This window comes from Anastrepha ludens, chromosome 6 (assembly GCF_028408465.1).
Source record: "Anastrepha ludens isolate Willacy chromosome 6, idAnaLude1.1, whole genome shotgun sequence".
Classification (NCBI taxonomy): Eukaryota; Metazoa; Arthropoda; class Insecta; order Diptera; family Tephritidae; genus Anastrepha; species Anastrepha ludens.
Window position 1 is genome coordinate 35,840,237 of NC_071502.1, and position 23,033 is coordinate 35,863,269.

Consider the following 23,033-nt stretch of genomic DNA (forward strand, 5'->3'; position numbering starts at 1 on the left):
GCTCAGGCACAATTTTTTATAAGAGCGTACAATTGCTGGCGTATGCCGATGATATTGACATCATCGGCCTTAACAACCGCGCTGTTAGTTCTGCCTTCTCCAAACTGGATAAAGAGGCAAAGCGAATGGGTCTGGTGGTGAACGAGGACAAAACGAAGTACTTCCTGTCTTCAAACAAACAGTCGGCGCACTCGCGTATCGGCACCCACGTCACTGTTGACAGTTATAATTTTGAGGTTGTAAAAGACTTCGTCTATTTAGGAACCAGCATTAACACCGATAACAATGTCAGCCTTGAAATCCAACGTAGAATCTCTCTTGCGAACAAGTGCTACTTTGGACTAAGTAGGCAATTGAGTAGTAAAGTCCTCTCTCGACGAACAAAACTAACACTCTACAAGACTCTCATCATGCCCGTCCTAACGTATGGCGCAGAAGCTTGGACGATGACAACATCCGATGAAGCGACGCTTGGAGTGTTCGAGAGAAAGATTCTGCGTAAGATTTTTGGACCTTTGCACGTTGGCAACGGCGAATATCGCAGACGATGGAACGATGAGCTGTATGAGCTTTACGACGACATAGACATAGCGCAGCGAATAAAGATCCAGCGGCTACGTTGGCTGGGTCATGTCGTCCGAATGGATACAAACGCTCCGGCTTTGAAAGTATTCGATGCGGTACCAGCTGGTGGTAGCAGAGGAAGAGGGCGGCCTCCTCTGCGTTGGAAAGATCAGGTGGAGAAGGACTTGGCTTCACTTGGTGTGTCCAACTGGCGCCGGTTAGCACGAGAAAGAAACGACTGGCGCGCTTTGTTAAACTCGGCCAAAATCGCGTAAGCGGTTATAGCGCCAATTAAGAAGAAGAAGAAGTACCGTTATAAAAGGGAAGTGTTTAATATGCATAACTCTTTAATTCCCAAGGCCTTCATAAAATTATTTACATTTTTCTTTCATATGGTTGGTGGTAAGGACGCTGAGCATTGATGATGGCTAAGTAGTCTACATTTGGTTTTTATGTGGCAATCCTGAAGGTTCAAATTAGATTTACCCTATGCTCAGAAAGTACCGGAAATGTTTAAATAAAACCAAACAGAGTTAAATTTCAGCAAAATTTATTTTATCTCCTTCAATCCATATCAGGTGAATACGGTGCTTGTACGTTGGTAATTATTTGGTGTTTGGTCATATAATCCAGCACAATTTGGGCTCGGTGCGATGGCGCGTTTATATCATGCAAAATCCAAGAATTGTTTGCCCACATTTCTGGTCGTTCAGCATCTCTCAAACGCTTCAAAACGGATAAATAATATTCTTTATTGACTGTCTGGTCCGATGGAAGGTACTCAATGTGCATTACGCCTTGGCAATCGAAGGAAACAGTCAATTAAACATTCCCGGTACGTTTTGATCATAGGGTATGTGCTAACTCCCATTTATCGGTCATTTCAACCGAGTTTCATACCTTTCTAGCAAGAAGAATAAAATTCCTCTAAAATAGCTATTGCACTGTTCACCTATCTATAGACCCCTTCATGTGCATGCAAAGATGTGTGCAAACTAAGATTGAAAAATCTGTATTGTTTGAAATAAATTTAAAAATGTTTTTTTAAGTCCATTCATGGTCCATTTATGTACAGTACTGGGACTCTGGGAATTTATGTTGATGATGATGACGCTGGTGATGACTGTGGATTTGCTGCTTGTTTGGGTGCATATGCATAAGTAGCTCGGACATTAACTTATCTACTTAACACGTACACTCGTAAGCATACACCTACACATACATCTACTGCACACATACAACCTCTTCTGCATAAATCAATTAAGTTCCACACAATGACGTTGGCAATATGAAAATTTACTGTCACATCATACAAAACAAACCCTTTGCGGTGCAAATCCCCAAGAGATCTCTTGCTGGCTCTACAAACATTCCAACCCACATACACTCACATATGCTGGCCATAAATGTCAGGAGTGAAAGTAGCCGTATTAGTGATGACATAAGCAAATTATGAAATATGTATGCACGCTCGTCTGCGACAATTCGGAACTTACGAATGGACGGGCAGCGTTGTTGTATCCACAGCCAATATGTTGTCCTTCCTGCTGTTTGTGAGCTAGAGAAGTTTTCGTCACTGTTTGCAAATACGGGGAGTTCTGCTGCGGCTGAGGTAGATTGCCTGTTGGCGCAATGTGTGGGCGCCAAGTTGAGCCTCCCCTGTAAAATATGTTCATGCGATTGAAGTATTACCTTTTAAACCTTATGTATGTAATGCTCTCACCTTTGGACAGTCAAAACGAAGTTGTTTCCGGAGCGCACAACAACGTCCTGAGCTTCTTTGTGGCGCAAATTATAAACATCCACATCGTTGATTTTTAGCACAGCATCTCCAGGGATGAGACCAGCGCTCTCCGCCAAGCTGCCGCCGTTGACCTGCAAGCAAAAATTTTCAAAGTTTTTATTGTCTGCATGTTCAAGTAAATATTTTACATAAATCTTAAATTAACTGAAAATACTGGAAATGAGAAAAACTTAATTAGAAATTTGGAATTTAGAAGTCATATGCCCAGTTTCACCAATTGAATTTAAATTTATCATATTTCTTTAATTTAAAATAGCAAGGCCTCGTATTGAAACTGAAGAACTTTAGATTTTAACAGCCTGAACATTTTGAAACAGATTCGCATTATTTCGTCAAATATTTGATAAACTCAGCACCGTATTGACTGTGCAACATAGCATTACTTTGGAAGCGGAAGTGGAAAAGACTATATCTTGCATGAGTATTTGTTTTATCAGGATTATATTAAAAAAAAGTATAATAGTAATCATCCCACTATTTTTGGTGTGCGCCTTGATTTTCTTCAACAAATGGAGGTACCTAAAGATTTTTTATGACAAAATTATAAAATTAACATTAATGCAATCATTGAACCGCATTTGCATTGGCTTATCTTTGCTAAGCCTCATTCGATTACTTTTCCCCGGCTGTTCAAATGCGTTCCCCGTAGTGCCTTTTCGACTCGATCAAACAGAAAAAAATTGCAGGTGTCCAAATCAGGTTATTATGGCGCAAAATCCGCAAGTTGTTTTCCCACAAATCCTTTCTTTTTTGGCGAATTGATTCACGTCAACGTCTCATAACGTCCAAATAATAGCTCTATTAACTGTCTGGCCTTCTGACAAAAATTCGTGGTGTACAATACATAAAAATTGTGAGCATCACTTTCTTTTTTGACTGAAAACGATGTGGTCTTGATTCATTCGCAACCCTCCACTCACTTGGATGAATGTTATGTTGGATTTAGCCTTGGAAACCATGTCTTAGGCGATATTCGATATCAGCGCGGTCCCTGTTTTGCATTTCATATGAAATTTAGATCCTTTGGGACCAACAGCAGGAACGGGGCGCAAGCACAAATCATTAACGACAATGCTCGTAATGGACCCATAAGCAATGTTCAAGCTCTCTCCCAGCTCTTTGATGATTAATTTGCGGTTTTTAATCAAGTTTTCTTTCACTTTATTGATGCTTTCATCAGTTTTCGATGTCGACAGTCTGACATTACGTTCGTTATTCGCGATGAGCTCACGATTTCTTCTGAAGCGTTTATGCCACTCGTAACAGCTGTTTCTTCTGAAGCATTCATGCCACCTTTTTTATTAGATTATCTTTAGTAACAGTTCCAGGTTACAACATTTCTGAGGTCTTCGCAACTTTGAATCAATTCTTAACGCAAAATTTAATACCAATTCATTGTTGCAAATCCAAACCCATTTTTAGAATTAGAAAAAATCTAAAACACGCGCAAAGGTAGGTTTACTCAAGACGACGAAACTTCTATAAATGTCAAGCAATGGCGATCAAATTTTGGTAAAAATATTAATCACAGATGGCAACCTAACAAAAAAAGGGAGCTCAAAAATCAGTTGACTTAGAGCGCCAATTGACACTGTTCCGGGAACTTTTTGATCAAGGTGTTTCATGTAATGGCTAATTTAAAGAATAACAAACGAATAAACACTTGAAATGAAATTCTCAAACCATTGAAAAAGTCTTAGTTCTCAATTTTGTTATGAAACATTTTTTATTATTTTAAACCAGTATTTTTTTTTTTCATTTGTCTCAGATGCTTGGTATCAACTTTATTACAATAGGGATATACTTGAAAAATATGACGGCGGTGTTTGGTGTTTTCTTCCATCTACAATGCATTAGAACATTCGTTAAATGGAAAGAATGGGCTTGTGCAAAAAGGGGATAGTTTAGTAAAAAAAATTGTCAAAAATCAGCACGATTTTGAGACATTACAACTAGGAATTTGTTTTAACAAAATTCAATGAGCTATAAAATTGCATACTAGGCATTTTTCTACAAAGTCTGAATAAAGAATGTGAAATTTGTTTGAAAATTTGCAAACTTTTTTTGACTTGCACAAATTTTGAAATATGGATATTTCTTTGGATTTCTAAGAAAACGAACTATTTTCGACACAAAAATTATTAAATTTAAATTAAATTAAAAACTATGAAATAAGAAGCAAATAAATTGTCAAAACTTGTCAATAAGTCCCAGTGCCATAGTTTTTTAAAGTAGCGTAGGCATATCAAAACTATCAGATTTATCAATAACAACAACAAAATACAGCAGTTCGAGAATTATCGCTATGCAGGCAACTTTGTAAATTATTTGCCGTCGAATTCAGTTGCTATTCAATAGCACAGGGATAGAAGGAAAAGGTAAGGGGACCGACAATGCTTACATTCCTCGCATATGAACACACAGAAAGCTCCATAAACATACGCACGAGAGTGTTACTGTACATCCTGTCGGTATCGGAGTGAGAATGGCCAATCGCTAAACAATGTTGCTGATTCATAATTTTTGCAGACAAATAATAAATTTGAATAAACGTGATGCTATTTGTTTGGCGTTGGCGGTGGCTTTTGGGCCTTCGCAAGGATCCTTTCGTTTGCCAAACCGCAATCATGCCTAAAATGGTTTACCGACGTGCAACTGCGGCGGGTGGAGAGTGAGGCTTTCAGACGAGTGGAGCAATACAAGGACGATGAGATGAAGGCCACCCAGCGAGTTACATTTGTAAATAATAATCGTTTGCATGCATGCATACATACATACATACTTATGTGCTTTATACATTGGTATCCAGTTACTCCCCATTAACACAACAACAAGGGTTAGCCTATTGTTCAAAAAGGGCCCGCAGCAGTTTTCAGTATGAAAATTTATCAGCGCATTCAATTGAATTTTCCGTTGTTGAGTTGAGCAAGTTTTGCGTTGTCAAAATTTGAAAGCAATTTTTATGCCTGGCCCCACTAGTGCACGAGTGATTGTTTGTAACAGATAGATTTGACATATACATACAAACATACATACAAGCACGGGTATGTATAGCAAAATGTTCGGAATGACTAGAGTTACTAGATTTATCGACTAAGCTATGGGTACCTGTCCGACGGTCCCTCCGCGTAAATGTTAACTGGGGTAAAGTTTGAGAAATGTCAGCGAAATTTAGCGATGTCCCAAGATAGTCTTTTTTTACTTGATTTTGAACTAACGCAGTTGACTAATAAATTTTCTTCCATAAAATTTTCGTTCTTGCACAAATTCCAAAACAAAAAATGCTTTTCTAAACATAAAATAATTCCTAAAAGATTGCCTTATTAAGTAAACAATTTTCGAGTAAGAATAACCAAGGATGTATTCCTTCAAAAACGATGCAAAAAGTACATTTTAGAACTAACCAAAACGGAATATTTTTAAATCAAATTTTTAATTACAATTTCAGCGTAGTCTTTAGGTGAAGTGTAGTTGGATAACTTGAAAAAGCTGAGGCAAAATTATTCGTCCAACTTTGGCTTTAGCGGAATCAAAAAAAATAGTTTAGAGTGATGGAAATCTTCATTTAGAAATTTACGCGCTCCATTGCCTGTCTGTTCGTATACTGCAACCAGTTTTCCGATAGGGTGATTAATTTTGCGCCAGCGCTTATAAGCAACTCGAAAATCAAAAAACAGTCTCTAATAACAGAGTTTGTTACAATAAAAAAAACAACAAAACAAAATTTTAATAAAACCCGATAGATGCGCTAGACATAATACCTGACATACAGGGTCCGGCACTCGAAGTACAACCAATAAAAAAGGCCATACATTTAGTTTGGAAAATTACTTTTATTCAATTCAAAGTAAAAAATAATACAAAATTAAGAATCAATTTACTTTTGCTCGATATGACCATCTTTTGCCTTGACTATGGCCTTGAGACGGTCCAGAAACGAATCGCAAGCTGCCCGAATGTGACTTGCAGGTATTTTGGCCCATTCGCGAAGAATGGATTTTTTCAGCGCCTTGACACTGGTGAATCTTTTAGTTCGGACTTTGCTCTCCAAAATGCCCCAAAGAGAATAATCCATTGGATTCGCGTCTGGTGAATTTGAGAGCCATTGCGTGGACGTTATGAAGTTGTTTTTCAGCCATTCTTGGTTCACTCGAGCTTTGTGAGACGGTACCAAGTCCTGTTGAAACATCCATAGTCTGTCACTGAAACGTTTGTCTGCCCACGGCTTCAAAGCATCCTCCAGAATACTTTTCCGATAATATTTCGCATTTACCTTGACGCCAGGCTCGATGAAAACGATTGGAGAGCACTCATCTACGGTTACAGCGGCCCAAACCATTACCTGTGGCGGGTGCTGCCTCCTGGTGGCCAATCGATGACTCAAATTTTCGTTGGAACGTTCGGTTAAATAAACCGTATTATTTTGTGAGTTTACGAATTGCTCTATTTGAAAAATTTTCTTGTCAGAAAACACAAGATTCGGAAATTGACCGCTTTCGGTCAAGCGCAGCAACTCCTTCGCTCTCTCAAGTCTGACTTCTTGCTGCTTTGGTGTGAGATCAGCAACCTTTTGGATCTTGTAAGGCTTGGCTTTGAGATAATTTTTTACTATGCCGCGGATGCTACGGTTAGATATTTTCAGTTCTTTCGCCATTTGATTGGCATTTCGTCGGCTATTTTGCTCAAGTCGCTTCTTCACTTTTTGAACCATTTCACGTGACGTTGCAGTCTTTTGATGACCACCTCAATGACATTTCGCGAAACTACAAGTTTCATCGTAACGAGTAATGGTACGATAAACAAAAAGTTGATTTACTTTAAGGTGCTCGAGCTCACGAACAATCGCTGGTTGTGATTTTCCAGCCAAATATAATGCATTACCTTTGAAATCCATTACTGTTTTTCTTTTTTCGCATTTACTCTTAGCAAAATGCTTCCGCGCGCTCTGGACTGTCATTAAGTCAACTAACAGACAGCTGATGTACGGGCATCAGCTGCGCGAACGGACTGAAGTTGGTTACACTTCGAGTGCCGGGCCCTGTAACATGAAATCATTTTACTTTTTATAAGCTTTTGTTGGCTTGCAACTTATCTAGATTTTTACTGCTATACTAATATAATTTTGGTCTCTATAGTGTACGAGTAAGTTATATGAAGAATTCAAAGGAACTTTTGAGAATCTTAACATTAGTAGTGGATTAATTGGGCTGCGCTCTTTATTGGCACGAAAAGTAACAGCAGATTTTCAAAGTTTTTGTTTTACGATTGTGCTAAATGTTTTTACTGGCATTTCCTGAGCGCTTAAAGCATAAAAATATGTGATAAATCGACAGTTTTTACCTTTCCTGACGTTATGGTTTGGGGTAATATCACGCATTTTGATTCAGACTCATCGCTTGCTCTGAAAAGCTCCGTTTTCTTGGAAGCCAGCGCGAAACGAGAAATTGCTTTAACATTGCGAATGGTACAACTAATAGATGCTATTTTCCGTTATTTTCAAAACCACATAATAGGGGAATGGAGTAAACTAAGTATAATTGCAAAAAACGCAAAAACGATCTCAGCATTATAATGCGGAAAAGGCCATCATTTATTTGCCTAGATTCTATGAGCTATTAGCATTTGGTGTTAGTTGCAAAACAAGTCTTAAATTCTGAATATTTGCATTTTTCACAAGCAATTTCTTAAACTATTTTGTTGATTTACTCTTCCAACAATTCGCCGAAGATCTGTTTTTTATGTAATATTTTATCTTAAAATTTCTCGCTTTGCCTTTACGCCGCCTGGAAGTGGAAAACAGACTTTCAATGAAATATCTCAAACATGCGTATTTGTGTGCAAATGTAGATGTACTTACATATGGTTAATATCTATGTATGTATGTACACTTACATGTACATATGAACGCACAGAAACCATACGAGCCTGGTTTAGTTCTTATCATTCGAGCTTATCTTCTAATTTGTGATAAGTTTCTTGACGTTGTTTTACAAATGGAGTAACCTACAGGTCTATGCTGGCTGAGAATGGAATATGGCTTTTATGAGAATAAAAACTAGTTAAAATATGATTTCTTGTTCTCATCAATCTAGCCAAAAATGGTAGACCTACAGACAATGAAAGTTTCTGCGGTTGTTTTTATTTATTGTTATATATATCCTTTCTCTCCGCCACTTTCTCTCTTTTTCTCTCTCTCTCTCTCTCTCTCTCTCTCTCTCTTTCTCTACTTGTATTTTACTTCTACTCAAGCTGGATTTTTTAAAGCAGCAAATACATTCCTTTAGTTGTAGACAGAGTCCACCGAAGCCGAAGACGACGAAAAATAAAGACGAAGCCGAAAAAGAATTGCTGGCCTTGCGGGCAAGCTAGCGAGTGTTCATAGTGGAACACTAACGAGATGTAATAACAGTTAAAATGGATTCGTCTTCGGATGAGCAATTGTTTCAAAAGAAAAGCCTTTTTTTTAAGGTGAAACTAAAATAGAAAAAAACTCCATTCACGAAATAAATTTGGCTAGAAAAACTTTTATAGAATTTCACCAGATGATGCAAGATGAACAGAAATTTGTAGAATATTCAAAAATGTCAAAAAAAATTAGCCATTTATTGAAAAACAATGGACAAATTTTCATAAATCTCTGGTCTTGGCCGCTGGAAGATTATTTGTGTATTTAAGGGAGATATCCAACTGATTTTGAATAGTTGGCGAAGGGGCAAGAGGTATACACAATCCGAACTTTAAGAAAAGTTACCCTTCCTATATACATACATATACGACCCCTGGGTAGCCATTAGAAAATGAGACGGAAACCCATTCGCAGTATTTTTTTAATCCAAGATAGTTTATTAATTAATTGAATTGTCGTTAATAAATTGCCTAATACCCAAAAAGGGTGTATATATTAATATACATAAATATAAGCAATTAGATGAAATGTAGATAATTCAATACAGCAAGCGATTTATCTTTGAAACCGCATTACCGCACAGTTTCAAGCTGACCGCTTGCGCAACGTCTTTTTCTTTGGCTACGGCTTCGCTTCCACGCAGTCTGCAACCTTAGTCTTCAAGTTCGCTAAAATATTAAAAATGCTCTCTGTACCTTTGTCTTCTGTGCTTCTTCTAAGGCCATCTCTGTGGAATAAGCACGAAGAGACAAAAAGGAAATGATTTCCCATTCGGATTATCACTTAAATGAGGCGCATGTACAGATTGCAGAGGTGTGGCGAACATCAGACCGTTAACCGGCTCTCGGCGATTTTGAAGGAATCTGCTAATATCCTTACGTTATGCGAGTTGTGATGGCGATTTGTTTACGAAGAAAACTAAGATTGTGTTAATGATATATGAAAAAAACAACGTAGTCATAGCTCAGGTTATTTCGCTGCCGTCTGAACAATGACTGATTGGACGAGTTTGTCAATGCATGTGAAATGAGCGGTTAAAACATGGTGAAAAAAAATTCAAAAAGTGTGGCGAATATCAGACCGTTAACCGGCTGACATAATCGGGGTCATCACAGCGCTTTGTTTACGAAAGAACGGACACTGTATTGGATATTAACGAAAAACTCGAAGCACATGAGCTATTGCTCATATTAATTCGTTGCCATCTGAATAATGACTGGCTTGGCCCCAGAGACGGAACAGCCGAAGATTATATATATAAGTTATATATATTTTTATTTTCGTTTGTTCTAAGTAAATATAATGAAATAAAAGTTTTACCCTTTTGTCCAATGAGATTACAGGATATTTGAAAGCGATTGGCAAAGAGGAAGAAAAATGCTTTAAAATATATCGATTCGACTGGCATTATTCCACTAGTGTGAAAATATTACTTGATTACAATAAATATGTAAATAGATATGTATGTGTTTACACATTCAACCACAGAAAATTGTATGGTACCAGATTTCCTAGCTGCCCCATCATCCTTGCAAATTATGCCGGAGGCAGGAATCAACACTCAAATGTCATTAATCTTGTTTACCACTGGGTATTGTGTGCGTGTGTGCCTACAACGCAACAAGCCAGTAGAGCAAAATTTTATGTAACCGTAGATTGAAATATCTTGGAATCACATTTCAAATTCAAATTATGTAACTTTTGTGACTTTAATCAGAACTAAGGCTTAAAAACGAAAGCTGCAACCAGTATTGCCAGAACATTGAACTTTTCAAACAAAAAAACACAAGAGAAAAGGAATCATATTGGAAATAATGAAATATTTTTGCCCACATATTTCACATATTAAAGTATATAAAATTTTTCGATAGCAGCAAATTATATCCAATAATGAAGACATAGATGTATTTTTTTTTTTGCTTCTCTTTTCGCAGAACTAGATTTCCCGCAATAAATTTACATAAAACTAAAGAAAGAATTTTGAATTAAAAACATTTGGCCTGCAAAGACTCGTAGTTATAAAGCAGGTTTTAAAATAAGTAACATTTTAACACTACAAGGGTATCTAAGATTAAGAAGGAGGCGAACGTGACTCCAAACATTTCGAGAGCAGTCAAAAGTTGCAGAAAAATTAATTAAAAAAAATTTAAATGTAATAGAAAAATATGTTTCGCAATCAAAGAATTAACCAAGGAGCACCAGCAGATTTGGTGGCTCCTAAAACACTTAGGCTAAAAAGCCCATTCTATTTAAAGCTCTGGAAAGAGGGCAGATAGTCAAGCAGGGAAGGAGAAAAGTATCAGAGAAAGAGATAGGAAAGAATAGAGACAGAGATAGAGATAATTAGTTCTGTGAGAATTTTCCAGATCTTTGGAAAATCTGTAAATATCCTCCAGTTTTAGAGAACGAATATTACTCATTCTCACGACATCGGAACCCAAAACTAGTAGCCGTACTCTAGCAAAGGCAGGACACTCACACAGAAAGTGCTCAGTGCTATCCGCCTCCTCCAAGTAAGACAGGCACATTGGGTCCTCAATGATTCCAATGGTAGTCATATGCTGACCCCATTGGCTGTGTCCTGTAATAATACCGACCATCAACCGAACGTCTTTTTTTCCAAGTTTTAGTAGAAAGACAGTTTTCTGTTCGGACTTCTCATAAAACACTTTGCAGTTCTGCAGCGTTCTACAGACCGGGCCATCGCTCTTTATGCGGAACTGATTATAGAAATACTTAATATTGATAAACGCCACTGATAAGCATAAAAACAAAGAAAACATTTCTGATGTTTCATATCCACAATGGACTTCAGACTCGAATTCGGTGGGCATGCACAATCACACTTAACTACTGGCTTCCTAGGGCTTATCCATTTTTTGCATTTCATACGGATAACCTGCTTTTAAATTGAAGTTTGGTTTTTACGAGTACTAAGAGGAGTTTTAACTAATGACTGTAACTATCCACAGATCTAAACATTCTAAAGCATTATAGTTGAACTCTGCTTTGAGAGAGAACAGCCAGTTGACTTAGTTTTACGCCGCAGATTTTAGCGGCTACGTCTACGGCAACAGAAAAATTCTGCTGTCGTGAGTTGTCAAATACTTGGAACTCTTCAGAATACAGTTCAATAAAGCCATTTAAAGTTTCAAAAGATATGGTTCCCCTGAGACAAAAACGTTCAGCGGTGTTACGACGGAGGTAACTGAAGCATAACAAAAGCAGAATGTTGTTTGATATGTAGTGTACTTTTCTTTCGCGTTGCCGCTGCAAAAGCGATACTAATTAAGATATGTAAATTTTTAATTTACGCACAAACTATGACTTCAACTATACGATGAAAAGCGCCCTTGCACTAAAAACATCACCCAACTGGCTGCAGTGGTATGACACAAATTTGGTGTAAGGTGAGGAAATTAAACATTGCGTTTCGCTACCGAATTGGGGTAGGAGGTAGTAGAAGTAGTACTCATTGAGTAGGAGAATGGATTAAAGCAGTTTCCCTAATCCGATGTGCTAATTATTTTCTTTTGTACTTAGTGCTGCTGACAATTTGTTTAGTATCACACAATTTCGTAATGTCGCGATTGACTTGCTAAGCAGCACTTCACAAAAACTCTTCGTTCTGCGGCTCTAAGAAGCAAATATGTTTACATGTACAAATGTAAAGGGTGGTTAAGTTTCAAGGGCCGGTGTTGATTTTGAATAAAATACAATTGTTTTAGAAAATTATTGTCATTTCTCTTTATTATGATAATACTGGTATGACTCAATTACGTATGGAACAAAATATCGATCACAAAATTTTCGATGACGCTGAGGCATAATTGAGGTTCTATGACGTTAATGTGCGGAATTATCTCATCCTTTAGTTCTTGAATTGTTGCTGGCTTATCGGCGTACACCTTTTCTTTCAAATAACCCCAAAGAAAGAAGTCCAACGGTGTCAAATCACATGATCTTGGCCGCCAATTGATATCGCCGCGACGTGAGATTATTCGGCCATCAAATTTTTCGCGCAAAAGAGCCATTGTTTCGTTAGCTGTGTGACAAAAGGCACCGTCCTGTTGAAACCACATATCATCCACATCCATATCTTCCGATTCGGGCCATAAAAAGTTCGTTATCATCTTACGATAGCGAACACTATTCACAGTAACTGCCTTACTGGCCTCATTTTGGAAAAAATACGGCCCAATGATGCCGCCGGCCCATAAACCGCACCAAACAGTCACTCTTTGTGGGTGCATTGGTTTTTCGGCAATCACTCTTGGATTATCATTCGGCCAAATGCGCCAATTCTGCTTATTGACGAATCCACTGAGGTGAAAATGTGCCTCATCACTGAAGATGATTTTCTTCACGAAGTGGGCGATATGCATTTTGATTTGAACGCCTGTTTTCATAATAAGCCTGATTGCTCGATTGTGTATCTTTCCATGATTCAAATTGAATTAGTCTGAAATTGAAAAATGTCAAATGGAATGCAGAAAAAACTTTACACTTAGGTGTGGTTCACATTCAACATCGGCCCTTGAAATTTAGCCACCCTTTACAAAGGAAAGGAAGAAGGTTGTTGATTTCAGTTGTCATACGCACACATACATCCACATGTGTATAGAATTGCATGTCTTCTAAAGGATTAAAAAAACTAAAATGTATTAGGCTAAGTATTTTTGTATTAAGTGTTCCCTTAATTCAGTTCCTCACATGTTTTATTTTTGTAGTAAGCAATGAAAACAGCTAACAGCTGTATTTTAATTAGCTATTTTAGCTGTATTTTAATTAACCAACACAAATACAGAGTTTAATAGCTAAAGATAATATAAAGAAATGAATGCGTAACGGTTCAGTATGTATCTTCTGCATTCCTGCTTGCCACCCACTTAATTAGAATGATCACTAATTTTCTCACTCACTGTATTCATACATAACTAGAACAATTAAAATATAGTAACATAAATAGAACTAAATAATATAATATAAATATTACAAAGAATTGTAAAGCCCGCATGCCGACGCGAAACTGTCGCACTTATGGCTAATCAATAAAGGAATTTTCGCGGAAACAGAAAGTGCTATATTTGCTATGCAAGATGGAGTAGTACCCACGCGAAATTGTGTAAAGTACTTCATCAGAGAGTCCAATGCTCCTGAAGACATATGTCGTAGATGTGGTGACCACGCCGAAACTCTAAACCATGTTTTAGCTGGGTGTAAGCATTAACAAACCTTTTTGTACCTAAAACGGCACTACGATGTTGCAAAAATAATACACCTACGACTTGCTCAAATGTACGATTTTCACCGTGAGAAGACAACCTATTACAGATATGTTCCAGAACCAGTGCATGAAGATATCTAATAACAAGCTTCTCTATTATGACAGAACAATCCTTACGAATACCACAAGAACTCATAATAGACCTGACATATTTGTGGTAAATAAAAATGACAACACTGCGTTTATCATAGACATTGGTGTCCCATTGAACAAAAATATTCATAAAACGTACGCAGATAAAATCAGCAAATACTCCGATTTGGGGATTGGCATAAAGCAGCAGTGGAAACTCAGAAAGGTCTTTATATTGCCACTGATCATATCGGCCCACGGACTCGTTCACGTAAATCTGTCGGAAAACCTCAAGAAGCTCAAATTGGAGAAGCACCTTATCTATGACCTTCAAAAAGCGGCTCTGCTGAATTCTTGCCACATCAAAAGAAAGTTCCTTCAGTAAATTAGTATATATTTATTGTTACAATATTCACATCTGTACCTATTAGTACTATTTTAATTTAGAGTACGATAGTTAAAAACTTATTAAAACAGTGTAAATATCTGACTTGCAGCTAAGCTGCCGCCAAGGTGTGTAATTGCCTCCTGAGGAATGGGATGTTTGAAAAAAAAAAAAACTAATACAAAATGCAAATTGATTTACTCGCTAGCAACGCGAATATGCAGAAATGATGCCTTTGCCTGCAGGTATTATTGTGAAGCGAAATTTGCCAGAAAATTATAAGACTTTGGGATGCGCCATTTATGTGCTTGCATAGCACGTAGTATCTTCTTTTGTGTCGAATGAAGAAATGGGGAAAATGAAGCTAAAAAGCGATTTTTGTTTAAGAGATGCTTTAATATCTTAAGAACTACATTCTCAAAGGCGTATGGTGGGGAAAATGTATACGCACCTATGTTTTCAAGTCGGCCGGACTCGAACACATCTTCACCGGTTGACTTGAAATCAGGGTGTGCATTAACTACTTCGTAGCAGTAGTAATATGAACGAAAAAATTGCTCTGCTATCACTATGTACTATTCTGAACTTATATACATATATAGCGTATATATAAGAACACACATACATATGCACATATACATATTTACTTATGACATATGATAGATGATTTGACCCCCGCAAAATCGCATACAAAATGCATCTAATAAAACAAAAACGAACACCGCTCAAATAGCAGCTATGGCAGTAGTAGTTCGGCAACAGAAGCGAGAGCAGTAGCGGTAGCTGGAGTACACATTAATAATTTCGCAAGTAGCGCTCCGGCCTATTGCAAATTTTCTGCTGCTACTCCAACTACAAAGAGTACTGAACATTTTTTTGGACTCTAAGCTACGAACAGTTGCGAAACATAGCTTAGACCGGAGTAAAACAATTGATCGCGCGTTTTGCGCTACCTGCTCCACTACTCATCTGTTCAAGTTCAGAGTAGTAGCGAGAGCAAAAATGAAAACTAGGAAGTAGCGGAGCATTTGCAATCTCTGTTAGAAATATTAGCCGTATATGCACAATTACAGCGGCGTACATAACTGAGTATTTTTTATATTTAAATGTTTTTCGATCTAGAATTTTTTTATTATTTCTATTTTTAAAATGGCCATTCTTTTTCTTTAAAAAAGTTCAACAAATTTGCATTTTAATTTTAAATTGGAATTTTTAGAAAAATCTCGAATATGCAGGTTTATAGCACATTGAATTTTGGTATAGTAAAGTGCGAGTTACACGACCGCCGTTGCCGAATGGTTTAGTGCGTGATTATAGTTCTGTAGTGCACGGCTGCGAAATCCCGAGGTTTTTTGTTTCTAATAGAATTTTTTTTAAGGGGGGAAACCGGTTTATATCGATCAAAACATCGATTTTTTTTATTGCATAAATCGTTAGTATAACTACTCAAGAATATGTGGTAAAAATTTTAAAGCGAAATTCGCATTATTCCCGATTCTATGAGCATTTAAGTGACTGCCCGACGTTTTTCACGAAACAATTTTTTTCAACTGGTGGGCATTCTAGCTTAAAAAGTTATTGACCAATCGTTCTAAAATTTTTCGGGATTTTTTCTTTATTCAATTCTCATCTATATGAACCTAATTCTGTGATTATATTATTATTTAAAATATGGGGTTTTAAGCAAAATAGGTGAAAAAATATGGTATAAAAAACTACTTTGTGTTCAAGCGCCTCAAAGCATGCAATTTTCAATATTTTTTTACCACAATTAGGTTCATATTCTTAGGAAATATGTTGTTAATATAAAAAAAAAATGCTGTTGATTTCAGAGAAAAATTGCAACTTCAGGAATTACCACCAGCAAGACACTCGGATGGCGATCGTTCATGGACAGCACGCTCTAACGCCACTATCTCCCGCGGAAATAGCTTCAAAAAAATTTAAAAGTGTGCCTAAAAATATATATAAAATATCCTCTAAACTTAAACAATTTCTGATTATTCCTTCTTTGTTAAAAAAATTCTCGAAAAACACCCAAATTTTGGCCTCCTAAACCGGTTTCCCCCCTTAATATGAGGCTATGACAAGCCTCGGAGTGTATTTCTGCCATGAAAAAAGTGCTCACGAATTAGCCGTTATAATATCAAGACGCACACCAATAATTGGAGGAGCAGCTCGATCAAACACCCAACAAAGGGAGTATGCGCTAATTATTATTGTTATTATTATTTTTATTAAACTCCAGTTATAAAAAATGTTTTTATTGACTGTCTTGCGGTTTTTTCTTATAACAACTGCAATTTAAAAAAAACTGTAGCTGATTTTTATTTCCATTTCTCGCATTTATTTGCAAATTTTCTTCCACAAAAAGTTAATTTTTGTATGCAATGAAAAGCCGCCGAAAAAACATTATTAAAAATTAAAGATATTTTTTAGCCACTTAAAGCATCCGTTCATTCTACCAAAATTCCGTGAGCCATGTTATTAGATACCTACCCGTACGTTTTCTGAATATTTCAGATTATGAAGTACAAAATTTTTCATTTAAATTTGCCAAATTTATGCTCGCCACTGTACATTCTGCCTGGAAGCCCACATAAATTTGATATATTACGCAGTTTGCATCTCTGAAATAGATATTTTTCCACATCGAGGATAACAGCATATCAGTAAATTCATCAATCTCTGTGAACAAATCTGTGGAATGCTGAATCGACTAATAGACAACAGCCGCAGAAATTTCATAAATACGCTAGCATAAAATACAAGGGGCAACGGGGTGAATAACGGCCGAGAACTGGCAATTTCACAAATTAATCATTCGCAAATCCTTGACGCAAACCAAGAAACTCTGCAGAATGCAGCCCACACCCATAGACGGCAAAAGACATAGGCGAGGAGCGGCGAATGGGAGCTTAAGAAGGCAATTGAAACACAACTCACAGGGGCCACAAAACGCAGTTTATCGGCAGAGATTTTCTTTTGTAAATGTACTCGTATTTATTACTTATGCGCTCAATGAACAAAATTTAGAAGAAAATAGTTACGAGTTGCGTGCTTGCATTTGCATAAAATAATGAAAACTCCCTATCAAGACGGCAGAAAATTACAAAGTGATTTCCTTGAAGCATTAACATCCTGATTGATCCTTTAATCAATTGAACCTTTCATTGCTCAGCGAATGTGGTTATGTGGATGTATTGTTGTAGCATCCGGTGTCTGCGGCTGTCAACAACTAGGATTTACACGTAAAAAAGTTGTAGGAAATAGACAATATTTTGGCAACTCCAAATATGGTAAAAGTGACATAAAATTGCTTTCGTATCTTTCTCGAAGCTTTCGTTGTTGACGCTTATTACACAGCTAGGAAAATAAAATAAATAAATGCCAAATACGAATAGATGCGGAAAGGGCAGCAACTTTCAAAGTCCATTTGCACTGAGCTTCGCTACGGTTAAATTGAATAGAGGAATCTGTTTACGGCCCAAGACTTCAGTTTTATTGCTGTTTGTTTTCTCGCTTGCCTTTTATGACATCTCCCAAAACTAGAGGCGTGCAAACGTTTATTAACTTCTGGGCGATAGGCAAGGACAGCAACAATTGCCGCTGTGGTTTAATGTTGCTTTTGCTGCTGCCACGTGGTTATTCAATTTTATTTTTATACTTTTCTGCTGTGTAATAAAAGCAGATCTACGAAAAAAAAAAAACACAAAGTCGCATGTCAATACATTAGCCATTATTATCTTCGTCTACTTGAGTTACTTATTACTGAGGGAAAACGCCTGTGGGTGGCAGATTTACCAAAATATAATAATTATTATGATAAAATGTGTAGGTTAATCTTCTCAGCCGATTTGTGCTCTGCGCCTTGGTGGTGTCCAATAAATGGAGGGACTTACACTTTTATCACGCCTCCTAATGGCACAAAGTTTTATTAAAATCTTTTTTATGGCAGAAATGCAATCGGAGGAATGCCATTAAGTGTCGAGTAGCGATAAGTATTAGAAAGCACCGGGGAATCAAGCTTGGCTCCACCCCCTGTATATCACATAAATGCATGCCAGACTGCAGTAGTAGCAAAAATTACATATAAACAGTTTTGTGATGGATACGAACATTCAGTTGGCAATCACTTTCAAAATGGTGGATAACAGCATTTATAATCCTTAAAAATTTACCTTAAATTTGCTCACAATGGGCCCATTTCGTGGTCTAAGTGGCATCACTGTTCCTATGTGCGAACGGGTGCCAAGCCAAACCTTAAAGTTAGCTTGTCAGAAGTAACCACTGAAGTTGTGGATTTTAGTGAACAGTCCTCTGAACACTTATATCAATATAAATTATTGAAATAAGAAAAACATTTAATAATATCAACCTTAAAAGGAATGAACACAGAATTAGGTTCCTCATTAATCTAAGCTGGCCTTCCATTAGTTCAATGGTTGGTATCAGCACCGGGCACTGCGAAAGCAATGGAAAGCGTCCCTCAAATGACTACTCTATCGCACCTGCAGAAAGGAGAAGAAAGTTCAAAGCATTGAACACTTTCTCTGCCTCTGTCTTTGGATGTCTAGCGGACTTAGAATACGCAACCATCCACAATATTTCATCGCTTATCAGAGAAACGAAGTGGTTTCGCCGCAAGTGGAATTAGAGGGAGAGACTTGCGCCCAATCAAGTGATATTTCAATGGGCCTTCAGGCCTATATCCTTATAGAGGGTTGTAACCACCGTAATAGTTAGTAATAGCTTTTATTAGTTGAGATCCAAAGCACAGTGGCTTTTTAACCTATTAATAAATCCTAAAACTGCTGTAGACTTAATTTCTTCCAAGAGGTTTGAATCTATAAGACCGCTTCCCAGGTAATTTAGGCACTGTTGCTGTTTTGTTGTTTCTTGTGTATCTTTACAGCGTTCGTTTTCTGCCACACCAATTTCTTTCTTGAGGTAATTGAGTTTACAATGTCCTGTTACTAGTGCAGTGTAAAGTTTTATGTATTTTCTGCTGAGGTTTTGGATTGTCTCCACCTTTTACCTTCTGGATGAATGAGTTCTTTATTCTTAATTATTCCGCAGAAATGTTCAGGACCTATGAAGGGTGTGTTTGCACCCTTTTTCGCTGAAGTGTCCGCAATTTCATTCCCCTCCTGGCGCTCATGTCCCAGCACTCACATCAGGGTAACAAAGCTTCTTGATGCTAAGGTATCGAGAATTTTAAAACATTCCCAGACCAACCTTGATTGGAATGAGAAGCTATCGAGCAATTTTAGAGCTGCTTAACTGTCAGAGGAAATACTCTACGAAGAAATTCTCTGGCACATAGCTCTAGGACGTGGACCTTCGCCTGAAAAATGTAAGTAGTTTTTCTCATCACAATTGCCTGCTTGAAATGTGGGCCGACAACTCCCGCTCGGGCACTGTCGTCTTTCGTTTTGGACCTATCAGTAAACCACACCTGTGCACCCTGTTCTAAAGATGCTTCATTATTTCACGCTAAGTGTGGAGGAATGGAATGAGTCGAGTGGCCTTTCCTAAAGCTGTTGCGGGGCAAGTTCGCATTGCTCCCGTTACGCTCAGACAAGCTATTCTGTATACCTTTTGAAGTGCTATCTGAGGCTTAATTTGGCCTGCCTTTCGCCACCGTACTAAAGAGACATATGTAGGTGGTCACTGGCAGACCAAAAACTGGACGTTGATTCTGTTCTGTTGTGAATATTGCTGCTGTAGCACAAAATGCTGCAGAACAACCTTCAACATTGACGTGCAGATGTTGGTGGATATTTAAATAATGCCGTTTTTCACATATATTTGTTAAGAGCCGTATTTTGAATAAAAATAGTAAAAACTGAAAGAATCTAAATTTTTAAATGATTTATTTTGAAACAAACTACCTTCCAAGGCATCTCAGTCTGTAACTCTTCGTTAAGCTACGAATAAATTGACAAAACAGAAATAGAAAACTTAGCGTTTTAAAGCGTTCAGTTACCGGAAATACGAGTAAAATATAGTAAATTGCAAAGGTTAAGTAGGATCGACTTTCAACGTACCCTAGGCAATGTGGCAACTCGTGGCATGTTTTTGAAATTCTTGAAATTTGAAAAGGTCGAGCCAAGGCGCAAAAGGAGATTTGGTGGCTCCTAAAACACGCAGGCTAAAAAGCCCATTGAATTTAAAGCTCTGAAAAGAGGGTAGATAGTCAAGGAGGGAAGGAGAAAAGTATCAGAGAAAGAGATAGGAAAGAATAGAGACAGAGATAGAGATAGTTAGTCCTGTGAGAATTTTCCAGATTCTTTGGAAAATTTGTAAATATCCTCCAGTCTTAGAGAACGAATATTACTCATTCTCACGACATCGGAACCCAAAACTAGTAGCCGTACTCTAGCAAAGGCAGGACACTCACACAGAAAGTGCTCAGTGCTATCCGCCTCCTCCAAGTAAGACAGGCACATTGGGTCCTCAATGATTCCATTGGTGGTCATATGCTGACCCCATGGATTGTGTCCTGCAATGATACCGACCATCAACCGAACGTCTTTCCTTCCGAGTTTTAGTAGAAAGTTTGACAGTTTTCTGTTCGGACTTGTCACAAAACACTTTGCAGTTCTACAGCGTTCTGCAGACCGGACCGTCGCTCTTTATGTAAATTAATCCACGGTTGGCCAATTCATCGGCAATTTCGTTTCCTCGTGGCATGTTTAGTATACGACATCTTGCCTTTTGGTTCAATTAGGCGATGAAGTGTGTTTGTAGATACTTTTTTAGTAATTCTAAATACGGTCTTGCGCAATCCTACTCTAAACATCATTGCTGTATTCCGAAAGGCCGCATTTTTATGGCATGACAAAAGGGGGCATAAAACTGTGGTCAACTTGAGATCAATTAGAAGCTGCTTCCACAAGTGTATGCTGGTAAATTTCACTAATTGACGAAATTAATAGCCCCCATTGAACCTTTGCTAAGTGCAGTACCCCCGAGAGCGCCACTAACGAAACTCTTCAAGAGCGATTGCGAATATCTCTACTGCGATGACTTCGAAACAATTTAAAAGTTTAAAGCGTCTGGGAAAGGTGGCGTAAAATAACTTAAATAAATCATTCAGTAAACTCAAAAAATATTGATCATCTAAAAATAGTTACAAATTAGAATTAGAGACGTCAGTTTCTGTGAAAAATTTCACATGTTTCTTGTATTCATTTATTCACGCACTCTCTGCAATGAAATATTGAAATTTTCTGCCTTACAAAACAAAAGCTAATTCCCGTATTACTCATTCACAGACATTCACAGGTTGGTTGCACCTACAAATTAATTCAGGCACTGGTGTGCTACAAGCATCTCTTCTTCAATTTGCGCAATTAGACGTTTTGTATGAAACTACAAGCGCAATGTTACCGGACTTCTCCTCCCCAGTTCCCAACGGCTTGTATAACAACAATGCCCATAAATCAATAAATATACCGGAGCCTCTCAGTTTCACAAAGGCAACATGGTGCCACATAAACATAAATTGCGATTCGTAAAAATGTACGTAAACAAGACATCATCAATTTGCCCTGAACATCGAGCATCAAGGACCCATCATTCGCATCCGCTCAGCGAGTATTAGGAATAGTAGCAGGCAGCATTCAGGCAGTCAATTCAAATAATGAAAGGTGGGCAGTTAGCAGACGTAAGGAACGCACCAGTTGAAGCAAAAGTTATTGACAAGTGATTGTTGTTGCTACTGCCAACGTTACACAAGCATTTCATATTTACGGGTATTGATGTACATCCTTAGGTGTACGGGTGTAGGGGTATTACGCAATTTACAACTAAGGGATGTTCATTATTTCAAAAATAATTTTAGCAAATATACAAAAGTGCATTCAAGTATTTGATTTTGATTAAATTGACACAAATGATTTATAATGAACTTGCAGATGTGATCAATGTTGACATTACACAGATGAGTAGCGAACAGAAAGAATTCAGAAGGTGTGGCCAACATCGGACCGTTAATCGGCTCTCAGAGATATTGAAGGAATCAACTGATTTGCTGACGTAGCTGAGGTTATGACAGAGGTCGGAAAAAGTGTGACTGTGTTGGTGATATATGTGCTTGTAAAAACGAACCTCTGTGGAATAAGTACGAAGAGAGAAAAATGAAATGATTTCTTATTCGGATTGTCACTCCAAAGGGACACAAGTGCACCGACCAACAGATTGCAGAGATTCTCAGCGATTTTGAAGGAATTAGCTGATTTGCATATCTCAGGGGGGTTGTGTTAGTGATTTGTTTACGAAAGAGGTCGACAAAAACTAAGACTGTTTGGTGACCTACGAAAAAATTAACACAACTTTCACTGTTGTTACTTCGTTGCCATCTGACCAAAGATTGATTTGAAGAGTGTAAGAATAGGTTGAAATGAGCAGGCAGAGCTGGCAGAATACTGTTTCGGCACTCTGCTTCGGTTAGACTGCAGCCCAATAAACAAGACTAGGATGCTCTCAGAAGAAAACGTATATGCAAGCA

At 37.7% G+C, this 23,033-nt stretch overlaps 1 protein-coding gene across 19 annotated transcripts in view; it reads right to left on the reverse strand.

Annotated features, from left to right (window-relative positions):
• The window catches only part of LOC128866479 (PDZ and LIM domain protein Zasp), a 117,695-nt gene that overhangs the window by 48,910 nt on the left and 45,752 nt on the right, over positions 1–23,033 (reverse strand). For all 19 annotated transcript variants that reach the window (XM_054107254.1, XM_054107253.1, XM_054107258.1 and 16 more), the window contains 2 exons: positions 2,288–2,439; positions 2,061–2,223 (listed from right to left, as the gene is read on the reverse strand). In XM_054107254.1, the coding sequence (XP_053963229.1) occupies positions 2,061–2,223; positions 2,288–2,439 (315 nt within the window). The remainder of the gene's footprint in view (positions 1–2,060; positions 2,224–2,287; positions 2,440–23,033) is intronic.